The 13,528-nt window shown below is 42.8% G+C and overlaps 1 protein-coding gene across 10 annotated transcripts in view; it reads left to right on the top strand.

Moving 5' to 3' along the window:
• Nucleotides 1–13,528, top strand: part of SNX30 (sorting nexin family member 30) — a 117,104-nt gene that overhangs the window by 50,217 nt on the left and 53,359 nt on the right. For all 10 annotated transcript variants that reach the window (XM_081527079.1, XM_081527101.1, XM_081527094.1 and 7 more), the window contains one exon: nucleotides 11,121–11,231. In XM_081527079.1, the coding sequence (XP_081383205.1) occupies nucleotides 11,121–11,231 (111 nt within the window). The remainder of the gene's footprint in view (nucleotides 1–11,120; nucleotides 11,232–13,528) is intronic.

The raw sequence follows: 13,528 nt of genomic DNA on the forward strand, positions 1-13,528 counted from the left end.
CCTGGTTTTCTTGAATTTGTGCTCTAAACAGCTGAATGGCAAGGTGACCACCTTGCTGGCACAGCAGTGCTCGCCTGGCTTGACGCTGCCCTGCCCCGCAGCGTGCCTCCCTGTCATCGGGTTCTCAGGCTGACGCGGTCCTGCAGCTCACCACGCTCTGCTCTGCATCCTCTCTGCCCTCCCTTCCCCTTTCTCTATTGTGCTCTTACTTCTGTCTCTTTTCCTGGGGTTATTTTATTTTCTCTTAAGTCAGGATTATCTCAGGATAATCTCTTCCAAGTTCCAGTCCCATATTTTCCCTTGGCTCCAAGGACAACACCTCAAGGCTGAACTAGTGGCAAGGTTCAGTTTTTACTTCTTACTGTGAATTCCACTTCTGACCTCAAATCAAAGTCCTTTTCCTCTCCTGTTTCAAATAGTGACATGAGGTTTAATACCTTGGTGATTCATCTGGAGCCTTCTTTCTGAGTGTTGTATGAAAAGGATACTTAGGGATATGTGAAAAGGAGAAAAGGAAGGATATATCCATCTGAATGCAGAGTTCCAAAGAATAGCAAGGAGAGATAAGATAGCCTTCCTCAGTGATCAATGCAAAGAAATAGAGGAAAACAACAGAATGGGAAAGACTAGAGATCTCTTCAAGAAAATTAGAGATACCAAGGGAACATTTCATGCAAAGATGGGCACAATAAAGGACAGAAATGGTATGGTCCTAACAGCAGAAGGTATTAAGAAGAGGTGCAAGAATACACAGAAGAACTATGTAAAAAAGATCTTCATGACTCAGAAAACCATGATGGTGTCACCACTCACCCAGAGCCAGATATCCTGGAGTGTGAAGTCAAGTGGGCCTTAGGAAGCATGACTGCAAACAAAGCTAGTGGAGGTGATGGACTTCCAGCTGAGCTATTTCAAATCCTAAAGGATGCTGCTGTGAAAGTGCTGCACTCAATATGTCAGCAAATTTGGAAAACTCAGCAGTGGCCACAGGACTAGAAAAGGTCAGTTTTCATTCCAATCCCAAAGAAAGGAAATGCCAAAGAATGTTCAAACTACTGCACAATTGCACTCATCTCATGCTGGCAAAAAAGAAAGAGGGAAGGAAGGGAAGGGAGGGAAGGGAAGAAAGGAAGTGAAGTTGCTCAGTTGTGTTCAACGTTTTGCAACCCCATGGACTGTAGCCTACCTGGCTCCTGCGTCCATGGGATTTTCCAGGCAAGAGTACTGGAGTGGGGTGCCATTTCCTTCTCCAGGGGAACTTCCCAACCTAGGGATCGAACCCAGGTCTCCTGCACTGCAGGCAGATGCTTTACTGTGTGAGCCACCAGGGAAGCCCACATGCTGGCAAAGTAATGCTCAAAATTCTCCAACATAGGCTTCAACAGTATGTGAACTGAGAACTTCCAGATGTTCAAGCTGGATTTAGAAAAGGCAGAGGAACCAGAGATCAAATTGCCAACATCTGTTGGATCAGAGAAAAAGCAGGAGAATTCAAAAAAAAATCTACTGCTGCTTCATTGACTATGCCAAAGCTTTTGACTATGTAGATCACAACAAACTGTGGAAAATTCTTAAAGAGTTGGAAAACCAGACCACCATACCTGCCTCCTGAGAAACCTGTAGGCAGGTCAAGTAGCAACCGTTAGAACCGGGCATGGAACAGCGGACTGGTTCTAAATTGAGAAAGGAGTATGTCAAGGCTGTATATTGTCAACCTGCTTATTTATGCAGAGTACATCATACAAAATGCTGGGCTGGATGAAGCACAAGCTGGAATCAAAATTGCAGGGAGAAATATCAATCACCTCAGATATGCAGATGACACCATCCTTATGGCAGAAAGTGAAGAGGAACTAAAGAGCCTCTTGATGAAAGTGAAAGAGGAGAGTGAAAAAGCTGGCTTAAAACTCAACATTTAGAAAGATCATGCTAAGATCATGACATCTGGTCCCATCAGTTTATGGCAAATAGATGGGGAAACAATGACAGTGACAGATTTTATTTTCTTAGGCTCCAAAATCACTGCAGATGGTGACTGCAGCCATGAAATTAAAAGATGCTTGCTCCTTGGAAGAAAGGCTATGACCAACCTAGACAGCATTTTAAAAAGCAGAGACTACTTTGCCGACAAAGGTCCATCTATCTAGTCAAAGCTATGGTTTTTCCAGTAGTAATGTATGGATGTGAGAGTTGGACCATAAAGAAGGCTGAGCACTGAAGAATTGATGCTTTTGAACTGTGGTGTTGGAGAAGACTCTTGAGAGTCCCTTGGACTGCTGCTGCTAAGTCACTTCAGTCGTGTCCGACTCTGTGCGACCCCACAGACGGCAGCCCACCAGGCTCCCCCGTCCCTGGGATTCTCCAGGCAAGAACACTGGAGTGGGTTGCCATTTCCTTCTCCAATACATGAAAGTGAAAAGTGAAAGTGAAGCCCTTGGACTACAAAGAGATCAAATCAGTCAATCGTTAAGGAAATCAGTCCTAAATATTCATTGGAAGGACTGATGCTGAAGCTCCAGTACTTTGGCCACCTGATGTGAAGAACTGACTTATTGGAAAAGACCCTGATGCTGGGAAAGATTGAAGGCAGGAGGAGAAGAGGATGACAGAAGATGAGTTAGTTGGATGGCATCACCAACTCGATGGACATGAGTTTGAGCAAGCTCCAGGACTTGGTGATGGACAGGGAAGCCTGGTGTGCTGCAGTCCATGGGGTTGCAAAGAGTCAGACATGACTGAGCGACTGAACTGAGGGATATGTGGGAATGAGAGAGGGGACAGGTGGGAATACAGGTCCACAAACACCTGCTCTTGTCCGGGACCCCCACTCCTGCTGAGATTCTCAAGCAGAGTTAATGGTCTGAGGATGAGGTTGTACAAATACTTTATTGCTTTGACTCCCAGGCCTAGTTCCGATTTCTGATGACAAAAACTGGCCAAAGTACAGAGTTGCTTTTCCTGAGCTCATATGAACCTAGGGCTGGGAGCCAGCGCAGGCAAAGTGCCCCCTCCCCTGCCAGGGCTAAGTCATGGGTATCTTATCCCTCCAGTGGCGGAGAGCAGCCTTTCCAGGGCCGGTGGATCCTAGCAGTTTTCTCTGCAGCTTCTAAAAAATAACATCATCATAATAGAGAATTACTGAGCATTTCCCACGTGCTGTCCTTTTTTTTTTTTTTGCGATAGGAACCCTTTAAATTTTATATAAGTAATATGTGCTCATTACAGAGAAATCTAAAAACTCAAGTAAGTTAAAACAAAAAAACCAGAAGCTTACCAGCCAGAAATAATAATTTAGAATTCTCTGAACTATCTGTCTCTATCCGTTTACAAAAAACAGTATTTTGCAGGTGGCCAATTCACTTAATATGTTGCAAATGTCTTTCTCTGCTAGTAAATGCCAGTGAGCACACTTTTATGCTATTATTTCTAAGAGTGCAGCAGTATTCCCTTCTGTGGATGAGCTGTCATTTATTTTGTGCTAAGTGCTTTAAATATATCATCAGTTAATCCTCAATGAAGTAGGTACTGATAGTATTCCTACTTTTGCAAATGAGGAACGTAAGACACAGCCATATTGAGAAAATTGCTCAAAGACGTGCAGCTAACATGTGTTAAAATTTAAACCCAGATCTGTCTTGTGCTATGCCTTCAAAAGACATGATTTTCCAGAAAGTTCTACCCCCACTCCCCCAGCACTGTGGTGTCTACTACCATGGCCTGATTGTTGAAATAGATGATGAAGTGCAAGTAGACTGGGAGTTAGAAATAGAGGCGCGCCTTCTGCTCCCTTTAGAAGCCATCCTCTTCTTGATTTTGATCCCATCACCAGATAGTCATCACTAAAGCTTTTTTGTTGTTCAGTCGCTAAGTCATGGCCTACTGTTTGCGACTCCGTGGACTGCAGCAGGCCAGGCTCCCTTGTCCTTCACCATCTCCCAGAGTTTGCTCAAATTCATGTCCATTGAGTTGGTGATGCTGTCCAACCACCTCATCCTCTCTCACCCCCTTCTCCTTTTGCCTTCAATCTTTCCCAGCATCAGGGTCTTTTCCAATGAATTGGCTCTTCCCATCAGGTGGCCAAAGTATTGGAGCTTCAGCATCAGTCCTTCCAATGAATATTCGGGACTGATTTCCTTTAGGATGGACTGGTTTGATCTCCTTCATGTCCAAGGGACTGTCAAGAGTCTTCTCCAGTACCACAATTCAAAAGCATCAGTTCTTTTGCACTCAGCCTTCTTTATGGTCCAACTCTCACATCCGTACATGACTACTGGAAAAACTGTAACTTTGATTATATGGACCTTTGTCAGCAATGTGTTGTCTCTGCTTTTTAATACGCTGTCTAGGTTTGTTACAACTTTCCTTTCAAAGAGCAAGCATCTTTTAATTTCATGGCTACAGTCACAATCTGCAGTGATTTTGGGGCCCAAGGCTTTTATGCCCCGATTAATTCCTCTCTTCAAATGCTTCAGTGGTCAACAGAGGCTAAATGCTGCTGAGGTCAAGTTCTACGTAAGGATTACAAAGTGGATGTTAGATGTAATGACTATTGATGGCTGAAAGAAGGCTGTTGATGATATGGTGAGAGCAGTTGCACCGCGGCGGTGGTACAGCACCCCGTTTGGCAATGAAAGTGAACGAGAGAACAGTGGCTGTAGTGGGATTGTGGCTTTGAGGGGAGAGGCATTTTGTTAGGATGGAAGAGACTTGTTACGTGCCACGTGGCCGATGTTGGTAGAGAAGAAATGGGTCAGAGGTTGGAGATCAGAATGGAAGCCACTGAGGAGGAGAAAGGAGAGAGTCCTGAGCAGAATAGGGGGAAGGAACAGCCTCCAATGAGGGAGGCCTACTTTTCCCATTGTTTCTGGAGGAAAAGGGAAGTAGGAGTTTTTTGTGGCAGGAAGTTGAGGGGTTCTTTGCTTATATCTGCAATTTTCCCATGAAGAGATGACCAAGTCTTTACAAAGAGTGAAGAGGGAGGTTTTAAAGTGGGGCTTAGAAGCTTTCAAAACTTTGCATTAACTCATGAAAAATGGGGAAGAGAATTGACTAAGGAAGTATTCAGAGATTGCTTGGCAGTGTTGCGGGTCCAGTTGTAGAATTTATGGTTTCAATGTGTTTCCCTGATTTTGTTTTTCCTCCAGACAGTGCCTAATTCTGGAAAATCAGGCAGTAGGTGATTGCATTTTTGGCAGAGCTGTATATGTATAAATGATGGGCTTCCCAGATGGTGCTAGTGGTAAAGAACCTGCCTGCCATTGCAGGAGACATAAGAGACACGTGTTCGATCCCTCAGTTGGGAAGATCCCCTGGAGAAGGGCATGGCAACCGACTCCAGTATTCTTGCCTGGAGAATCCCGTGGACAGAGGAGCCTGGAGGGCTGCAGTCCATAGGGTCGCAAAGAGTCAGACGTGACTGAAGCGACTTAGCTTGCACCATGCATGCGTGAGTGGCAGGTTGGAAGGGGCATTTAGGGCATCAGCAGGGAGGAGGTTGCAGTGATTAATCGTGGGACTGATGCTGAATAAGGAAGAAAGTAAAGACAGGAGTGGATGGATTGTCAGGAACTGTAGATCCCGAGGCTGAATAGCCAGGGGTACTGGGAAATGGAAGAGTCTGTAATACAGGAGGTGCCAGTTAGCAAGGGAGATGGCTGAATTTCAGCGTGATGGCAACGTGGCCGTGGGCACGGGGTGAGGTGCTGTTGGCTTAGTGGTGAGTGTTGTGTGGGGGAACACCTGGGTCTTGAGGGCACCCCGGTTGTGAAGCCTGAGAAGCTGGTACTGTCAGGGAGTCAGGAGAAGGGCCGGAGCGTCAGCGGGTGACAATGTGAGAGGTCCGCGTCCTGACGCCATGCAGGAGGGTGGGAGGAGTGAGCCGGCTGTCACCAGCGGCTCTTGGTCTTGCTCTTGGAGGCTTGTGAGATGTGAGAACACCGGCAGCTGTCCACCTGAGGGCACAGTGAGGTGGAGGGCACGGTGCATTCTCGGGGGAGAGCCGGCTGTCAGGATTTGAGCAGGTCGGGGAACTGCAGGACGTTATTACTTACGAAACAGGAGTCCCAAGGAACTAGGTGGGAAGATCCAAGGAGGAGGAGGTAAATGGAAGCTCAGGTCAGAGGGAGGCAGCCAGAAGCCTCCTCAGGTATCGCTTCAGGGGTGCTGAGCGCCGAGCGCCCGCCGTGGGGCTTTGAGGCAGAATGAGATGAGCTGGCCACTGTTTGACAAGGGAAGAGGTCCTTTCTGCGGGGAGGGAGCCGCTCAGGCTCCTTAGGATCCAGCTGTGGCCTAGACAGATGGCGTTTATAACAAAGACTCAACCTCTCTGGAGTGAAAGGACTGTAAATTTTGAATTCAGTGAAAATTCTTGGGAGAAGCTTCAGTCCCCGGTCGCTGGGCCTGTCAGCCCCTAGGGAATAAAGAGGCGCTCTTCTGCGGGAAGGTGAGGCCCAGGGGACTGGGTGAGTTCCTGGGTGGTTGATTTTACTGTGGCTCTATGCTTGGTCTTCCAGAGTGTTAACAAAATGTGGTGGAGATGCTTGAGAATGACCAAGGAGGTATTCCCAGGGTGCAGTGGAGAAAATGAATATGCTTCATTACCACTCCTGTGCTCGGTTGCCTGTTTGTAGATCTGACTTTAGGTGTGTACACATGATCTTGTGATCCCTGTGGAACATTCTAGACTGTGGAACACAGTGAGGTGTGAAGTGGTCGCCTCTCATGGAATTGTGAGTGTACACTTCCTTTTTCATTGTTTTCTCGACTACAGATACTAGAAAATAGAGATAAACACTTACTAGTACTTTATTTTTCTTTCTAAGTTAGACCCTGAATTTCACAGAGGAAAATTTTACTACAGACTCATAGTTGGGGTTTTACTGACCTGCATATTTATGAGCACCCTGTGTCTTACAGCAGACTAGATTTCCCTCCAGAAATTCACAGTAATGTCTGTGGCCCAGTTTTAACAAGCGCGCAGAACCCCAAGGTGAGTGCGTGTTGCCAGCCTCATTCTCAGCTCTACTTTTTCTTTCTGTCCTATTTTTCCTGTATCTCGCTCACCTACTTCTAATTTATGTCCCTAGAACAAGTAGTGGTAAAGATAAGTGAAAGAAATATTGGGTCAGCAAGTGTGAGCATCCTTTCTGTTTTATGTTGATTATTATTTTTTTTATATTACTGCTTTCCAAAGCATCAAACAAGTTTTACTGATTCCTTAAGTCCTCTGTCCTTAAGTGAGTTGTTTTTAAAAATGAGCAGGTTTTTTTGTGACTATTAAAGTATTATACGAGAATATTAGAAAGTTTGGAAGTAAAGTTGAATGTAAAGTAGATAGTTGTCATTATCAGTTCTAGATTTTTCTTCTAACTTTTTATGTCCAAAATTTTAATACCAATGAAATAATATACAATTTCGTATCCTGCTTTTTTTCTTAAAACTATATTGAAACATTTTTGTCATTAAAAATGTCTTGTAGGCATGATTACTGATAACCATAGACTAATTACACCGTAATTTCCTTGACCATTTTTTTAATTTTTGGATATTTAGTTTCTTTGAATTTATTTTAAATAATATTGCAGTGAACATCATTATACAAATATCTTTGCCACAATTTTAAAAAGTGTTTTCTAATGATAGAGTCCTAGACATAGAATAGTAGCAATTAAAGACAAATATATAAAGGGGCTTCCCAGGTGGCACAGTGGTAAAGAATTTGCCTGCCAATACGGGAGACGCAGGAGATGTGGGTTCAGTTCCTGGGTGAGGAAGATCCCCTGGAGTAGGAAATGGCAACCTGTTCCAGTATTCTTGCCTGGAAAATTCCATGGACAGAGGAGCCTGGTGGGCTATACAGTCCATGGGTCTGCAAAGGGTCGGACATGACTGAGTGACTGAACACACACACACACACATACACACACACACACATAAGCCACAATTAAAGGAGATCCATGGGGTCGCAAAGGGTCGGACATGACTGAGTGACTAAACACACACACACACACATAAGCCACCAATAAAAGAGAGAATTCAGGCAGATATTTTTAAAAGCTTACAATGAGGGCAGCCTTCTTACCAGTGACACTAAAAGTAGCAACCCTAAAGGGGAAAAAATGGATAAATTTGACTATTTAACAATTTTAAAAATTCTTTGTAATAAAAGCCATTTGGCAATTATGATAGGTCAAGTGGCTCTAAAGCATTTTCACAGATGGAAAAGACTAGACTCACAAATTAAAAATAAAAGAAAAATATACAGCCAACAAGTATTCTAAAGGATATTCAATTGAAACAGTCATTAAATAAACAAAACAGATACACTATTTTTCAGTTATAATTCCATCAAAGATAACCAGTATTGAGAATATATGGTTAGAAAATAAATTGGTCTATATCTGGAAATAGTTTGTTGATTAAAAATTAGTATACTCTTTCATCTTTCATATTTACTGTTTCATAATTTCAAGAGAATTTTCAAACTCAGTGATGTTTACTGTAATGACCTGTTGATTGAAAAACTGGAAATAACCTAAATGGTTATTTGGTTTAAAATGGCACCCCACTCCAGTACTCTTACCTGGAAAATCCCATGGATGGAGGAGCCTGGTAGGCTACAGTCTATGCGGTCGCAAAGAGTCGGACACGACTGAGCGAATTCACTTTCACTTTCATGGTATATCCATGTGGATTAAAGATGATTATGTAGATCTGAACTTATTGACATAGAAAGATATCCAAGATGTATTAAAGAGATATAGAAAATATGAGTGACTATGCATAGAAAAAAACATGGAAACCATAATATAATTGCATTTTTCTCAGTTTAGAGAGATTATGGTTTTTACTTTGTATTTCTTTAATTTCCCTGAAGTTTGAAAATAAGTGTGTCTAGTCTAAATAAGAAGGAAAAACAAACAAAAAAGCAAAAGCAATTGCCTGAAAGTAAAATTGGTTACAGCAGAAATAAAATTTGTGTTTCATCATACATACTGCTTTTTGTGGTTATCAAAGATTGATTTCAAAGTTAGAGTAGAAATGTTACATAGACTATAATTCAGTGAAATGGTTTTGCAAACTATAATAAAGAGGAGCAACCAGTTGATATCATGTGACATTTAGGAGGGCAGAAAGCAGAGCCCTCTTTATCAGTTCTGTTTACAATGAAAACGAGTTGCGTTAATGTGTCATCTTTCCAAATCTACTTCTCATGAGCCCAGAATCATTGGCAAGTCCCCAGACAGAGTCTGTTGGGGGCGCTCTGCAGGGTCCTGAAGAACCTCCATTCCACCTGCCTTCCTACCGTGGAGGGAACCGAAGCTCTGGGAGTCCTGGTGGCGTCCCGGAGACGCTAGGACTGCGCATGCCCCTGCTTCAGGTTCAGTGCCAGGCTTCACTGTTATTGTTCTTGTTGTTCCGTCGCTCGGTCGTGTCCAGCTCCTTGTGACCCCATGGACTGAAGCACACCAGGCTCCTCTGTCCTCCACTATTTCCCCCAGTTTGTTCAAACTCACGTCCTTTGAGTCGGTGATGCTACCCAACCGTCTCGTCCTCTGCCGCCCCCTTTTGCCCTCAGTCTTCCCCAGAATCAGGGTCTTTTCCAGTGAGTTGGCTCTTCACATCAAGTGGCCAAAGTGCCAGGCTACTGTCAGTGTTTCTGTCACCCTTGTGCCTAAAGATTCATCAACAGTGATTTAGATTTAAGTTTTCTCCTTCTCTGTCTCTTTGTCTAGTTCTACAACACTAATTCCTTTGGGGAGTCTTCTAATAAATCATAAATGCCTCAGTTAAACAAATGAGCCCATGTCTCCCGCCCCTGCCTCTGCTTCGCGAGGGAAGGTTGTGTTTCATGGGCATATGCTGCTGTGCAGAGCTTTGAAAAGGGGGAAAGAGGCAGAAAGAGTTAGTTGGGGTTTTGTCCAAGATCGAGTCCTTTGACTTCAGTCTGTGAGCCTGGCTTCTGGGAAGGATGAAATCATAATTTTTGATGCCAGAGCTGTTCACTGGCTGCCTCTGTGATGGATGACTCTTGTTTATGTGTTTTTTAAGATTTTCTTGGTGCCATGGATTAAAACAGGCTTTTGACGTGAAAGATTTCAATAAGTTTATAAAAGATAGCTTGAGCCATTTTTATTTTGTGCTTTAAATTCTGAGATCTATGACTGTCATATAGTCAGTACCCTCATAGGGAAAAGTGATGTATCTGAGACATAATTTTGGTTTGGACTAATTCATGTATAAAAATCTTGCTTTGATGTAAATTCATTTTATTTAGTATTGGTTTTTGTTGTTAAGTGTTGAAATCACATTTCAGAAAACTTAAATTCAGGGAAGGGGATGTGATTAATATTTTTTCTACCATACGATGATATTTTAGTATTATTTCCTTCTAGATTAAAAAAAAAATCATCTAAAATGCAGTATGGGTTCAGGCTTATGGTCCTGGCAGGATATGGCAGAGTAGACGGAACCTTTTCTATTTTCATCTAATCTGGCTCCTAAATGAGCAGGTAATCTGATATCTCTACTTTTTGTTTCTCCTCTGCCTTTGGCAAAACTTGTCAGCATATTTAGGAGAAGGTGGAAATGTTTGTTTTTTTTTTAACAGAGTCACAGATTTGGATTCAGTAAGCAAGATTCTCAGTGGAATTACTCTGTGTGTGTGTGTGTGTCTGTGTGTAAGTCACTTCAGTCGTGTCTGACTCTTTGCGACCCCATGGACTGCAGCCCGCCAGGCTCCTCTGTCCATGAAATTCTCCAGGCAAGAATACTGGAGTGGGTTGCCATTTTCTTCTCCAGGGATCTACTGAAAGACATTCTCAAAGTTAAGCTTGGAGAAGATGAATCAAATGTTTTCTAAACACAATTCTGGGGGATAGTTCCATTTCTTGAGGGAGGGGAATGAAATCTCGACATTTTCGTTATAGATTGTTTCTGGACCCCACGCCTAGACTCGTCATCCATCCTGGTAAACCCTGCCATGTGGCTGCCGTGTTTGGTGGAAGAAAAGTTTGTTCTTGCCCAGTTAGGTTATCCAGAAAGAGCTTTTTTTCCTTCCTTTCTGCCAAGACAGCTGCTTTTTCCTTACCCTGATTTTGTTCTGCTCTTCTCATTTGCAGAGTACTCGGGTGGAGTTTGACCTGCCAGAATATTCTGTCCGTCGAAGATACCAGGATTTTGACTGGTTGAGGAACAAACTGGAAGAATCCCAGCCCACTCATCTCATTCCCGTAGGTACTAAGTCAGTACAGCTTGTTACTCATTTTTCCTTCTTTCTCTTTCCTGACAGTGTTCACTCAACTCTTACCCCTCAGATTATGGGCAAACACGGCCTTACATTTTATACCAAATCCACTCAACTGCTCATTTTGTGGATGCTGTATAATAAGTTCACATTTTGGGTTTTGATTTCTGATCTGCTATACAGTATGCTGGTTTCTTGGGTGGAGTGGGGTAGATTTTCATATTCCTTGTGACAAGGAGATTGATTTTTTTTTTAGGTATGGAGAGTCCTAGTTCTCATTTGCTGCCTCCTCAGAGGCCGGCTGTTTCACCCTTCCTAGATAACAGTTCTGAGGTTTGGAGAGCTGCCACCAGGTGGAGAAAGATGCCTCAGATTACAGCCGGCCGGGTTTTCTTTAGACATGGGTAATTCAGGGAGCAGGAATCTAGCACACAATCCATCAACCATAGCTTTTCCTTTAAAACAACAGACCCAAAGCTGCCTAACTCTATTTATTGAAGGAGCATACTACTCATCTGTTACTGTAGCTGCACATTAAAAAAAAAAAGCAAAACTAGAGCAAATAAAATTTAAAAGACTACTTAAAATCAGCATACATGTGGACTACTTCTCTGACTACTTTCTTTTTGAAGTATAAATAACTATTTAGATCCTAGATGTTTCTTGAGCTCTGGGGCCCTAGGGAAATTTGGGTCATGAAACACTTCAGCAGGGCTTTATGTTTCAGCAAAAACCTTGGCTGGGTAACTTCTCAGCACTGCCTACTGCATCTCCCAGTCATCATGGTTGGAAGAGGCTGACTATGTTGCTAGTGCTGTGATGAGAATAAACCCCACCCCCAACCCCTCACCCCTCACCCCTCACCCCCCTACTCCCATTCCCTCTGCTCTTGAAGCCTAAAGTTTTCCTTTTCCTTCTTCTGATCACTTAAAGACATGCCAAAAGAAAAAAAAGCCTATAGTTTGTAAGCAGTTGAAACTATTCCTTAAAAATATTAATTTGGCAAAATTGGCGGCTAGTGAATTTTTTAAAAAAATAGACTTTTATTTTAGAACAGTTTTAGATTTACAGGATTATTGAGAAGACAGTACAGTGGGTTCTCACAGACCTCACAGCCAGTTTTGCTCATTATTAACATTTTCTATTACCATGGCATGTTTGTCACAAATAACGAAGCAGTACCACGTTGCATTTAGTTGTCATGTTGCCTTGGTCCCAGGCTGTTCTGGGCTGTGACAGTTTCTCAGGCTTTCCTGGTTTTGGATGACCTGGATGGCTTTGAGGAGTACTGGTCAGGCATTTTGTGGAATGTCCCTCAGTTGAGAGTTGTCTGTTGTTTTCCTTGCTAACAGCCAGGCGTGATGTGTTTTGTGGAGGAAAAGCACAGAGGTTAAGTACAATCCTCATTACATCATGTCAAGGGTACATACTATCATTAACGGTATTTATCACTGTTGATGGTAATCTTGTTCACCTGATTTGAGGGAATGCTTGTCAGGTTTTTCCACTGTACAGTTACTCTTTTTTTCCCCCCTTCTCTGTACTGTATTGGAAGAAAGTTGCTCTTTATGTGTAGTTCATACTATGCATAAGGGGAATTAATGCGCCACCTCCTGGCAACGAGGTGAATTTGACGTTCCGCACTTAAAGATCAAAAGTTAGACAGCGACACCTGCTGGTAAAACATAGTAGCCTCATGTGTAGACACTGAAGCCAGAATTGAGAGGCTGGAAGTCTTCCAGAATGCCCAAGGTGAATCTTTAAGTCTGTATCTTTAAGTCTGGTTTCCTTTGGTCTGGGTGGAAGCATTGAGTAGAAGGTACTTTTGAAGCATGTAGAGATTTAAATTTCTTCATAAATTCTTAGTGCATATCTGGGGAGGAGAGAGATTCAATGTAGGAGAGCATCTCTGACTTAAACATGCAAGTCAGACTGGAAACAAACTATTTTTTTTTCCCCAGAAGTTCATTTTACAGCAGCTTTGCTAGGAGGTGATTGTCTGATATTAATAATCAACTTTGTGTTGGTCCTTTTACCACCCTTGGGAAGGTGAGGGGTTATAAGATGGACAAAGACTCCTATCCAGGAGAGTTTATTATCAGGGGGAGACCCAGTAAACATGTAACATAATTATTGTTTAAATTTTCATTTCTTTTTTTTTTAGAGAAGCTTTATTGAGATCTGATTCATATACCATACAATTCACCCATTTGAAAATACAAGTCAAGAGCTTTTAGTGTATTCACAGAGCCATCAGCAGACCAGTTTTAGAACCTTTTCATC

Source organism: Giraffa tippelskirchi, chromosome 1 (genome assembly GCF_054371585.1).
Source record: "Giraffa tippelskirchi isolate mGirTip1 chromosome 1, T2T-mGirTip1v1.2.pri, whole genome shotgun sequence".
NCBI classification, from domain to species: Eukaryota; Metazoa; Chordata; class Mammalia; order Artiodactyla; family Giraffidae; genus Giraffa; species Giraffa tippelskirchi.